The sequence below is a fragment of the Microtus pennsylvanicus genome, chromosome 9 (assembly GCF_037038515.1).
Source record: "Microtus pennsylvanicus isolate mMicPen1 chromosome 9, mMicPen1.hap1, whole genome shotgun sequence".
Lineage (NCBI taxonomy): Eukaryota > Metazoa > Chordata > Mammalia > Rodentia > Cricetidae > Microtus > Microtus pennsylvanicus.
The window spans coordinates 74,793,091-74,795,152 of record NC_134587.1 but is presented as its reverse complement, the minus strand read 5'-3'; the positions used below and the strand labels follow the sequence as shown (position 1 = coordinate 74,795,152).

The window sequence follows — 2,062 nt, the reverse complement described above, 5'->3', positions numbered from 1 at the left end:
ACAGCAGGGCTCGGGGCGCGGCGGCAGCGGTGGCGCGGGGGGAACCTGTCACTCCCGCAACCGAGGCGGTGGCAAAGGCTTTTTTTTCTCTTCCTTTTTCCTTTTTATTGCTTCTTTTTTCTTTTTAAAAATTCGCCTTTTTGCCTTTCTGTGGTTCCACCCATCTCTCCCCCCATAAACAACTCTCCTACCCCCCCAATAAATAAATAAAAGGAGGAGGGTCAGGGCAGGAGTGGGGGCAGGCAAGGCGAGGCAGCTGGAGCCAGCCAAGCAGAGTCCGCACCGACAGGCGCCCGCACGCACCTCACACCATGAGATGGCGACGCGCCCCGCGCCGCCCGCTGGGTACCAGCCCCAGCGCCCCGCATCCCCGGCCCGCCGGCCGCTCGCCTCCGCTGCTGCCGCTGCTGCTGCCGCTGCTGCTGCTGTTGGGGACCGCGGCCCTGGCGCCGGGGGCGGCGGCTGAGCGGGCGGCTCCCGCGGGGGCCTCGGTGTGCTACTCGTCTCCGCCCAGCGTGGGCTCGGTGCAGGAGCTGGCCCGGCGCGCCGCGGTGGTGATCGAGGGAAAGGTGCACCCGCCGCGGCGGCAGCAGGGGGCACTCGACAGGAAGGCAGCGGGCGAGGCAGGGGCAGGGGTGCAGGGACAGCACGCCCAGGACCCACCGCCCTCCCAGGACCCTCCGCCCGCTGCCAACTGGACCCTGCCCACCGGGTCCCCTGCGCCCAGCACCAACCAACTCGGGGACCCTGCGCCCTATCTGGTGAAGGTGCACCAAGTGTGGGCGGTAAAAGCTGGGGGCTTGAAGAAGGACTCCTTGCTCACCGTGCGCCTGGACACCTGGGGCCACCCAGCCTTCCCGTCCTGCGGGCGGCTCAAGGAGGACAGCAGGTACATCTTCTTCATGGAACCCGATGCCAACAGCAGCGGTCGCACGCCGCCCGCCTTCCGAGCCTCGTTTCCCCCACTGGAGACTGGCCGCAACCTCAAAAAGGAGGTCAGCCGGGTGCTGTGTAAGCGGTGCGGTAAGTGCCTCGCCAGCCCCCCCCCCCGGGCCGATCTTGGGGTCCCCCTTCGACGGCTGCAGGGCGCGGGCGCTCCCAGGTCCTAGCGGTCCTAGAGGAGGGCGGTTTAGCAGGTGCCAGGGGGCCGGACGATTTCTCAATGTTCCCGGAGTCTCTGGGCTTTTGCTCTGGGTGGAATCCTAAGTTTGGTCCTCCGTTGGGCTGCACGAAACTTTTGAGTCCCTCGGGGGTTTGATTCAGGAAGTTGCTCGGGAATGTGCCTGCTGCTTTCTTAGGCGTTGTGTGCTGTTGAACTTGGCTGTGGTTAGGAAGTGTTTGTGGGTCCCTGTGTGTATGGCTTCTCTGAAAGTGGAACCGGTTGGTTTCCAAGCTCTTTCCTTACTTCTGATCGGGAATGTGGTTCTGTGGAAGTCAGAGGTTGTTTGTCCCTGAGAGTCCTGAGGTGGAAAGGGTTGGCTAAGATGCCTCTAAAGACAATGGCAGAGTTTGGGGTTCACTGATATCCAGCACACAGGTGGATTGTGGAGCTAGTTTGTACGTGTCTGTGAGATGACAGAGTGGATTTCCTTGGGAAAATCCTGTCTAGAATTTTGTTCACACTGTTTTGGTTTGGAGGTTGTTTCTCCTGGTCTAGGAACCAGAACAGATGAACGTAATTTTATGTAGGCCTTTAAGACTCTCAGACGAGAAGTTTAGCCCTCAATTCCCCAGACTTTTCCTATTTTAATCACTGAGGAGCGTTCACTCAGGAGTGTCATACTATCTGATTTGAGATATTTGCTGCGACTCTAATTACATGTCTGAGGTAGAATTGTGTGTCTGTCATTCATAAAACCATCTCTAGGACCCAGATTTCTGTATCATTTCCTGATTACCGTATAATCACTAACACATAGCAGGGATCCCTCCTCAAACCGTAAATTAACGTGATTACATATTACACATTCTAACATGCCTAATGGCTTTTTCCCCTTGGTCTTTATACATTTGTGTAATGGATGGTTGGATTAATTGGATTTTCACAAATTCGGTGTCAAGA

At 57.6% G+C, this 2,062-nt stretch overlaps 1 protein-coding gene across 1 annotated transcript; it reads left to right on the top strand.

Annotated features, from left to right (window-relative positions):
* The first annotated feature begins 311 nt into the window (after nt 1-311).
* On the top strand, nt 312-1,109 carry LOC142857026 (uncharacterized). The gene has a single exon (XM_075984645.1). It carries the CDS (start codon nt 312-314, stop codon nt 1,107-1,109), a length of 798 nt encoding a protein of 265 aa, XP_075840760.1.
* The last annotated feature ends 953 nt before the right edge of the window (nt 1,110-2,062 follow it).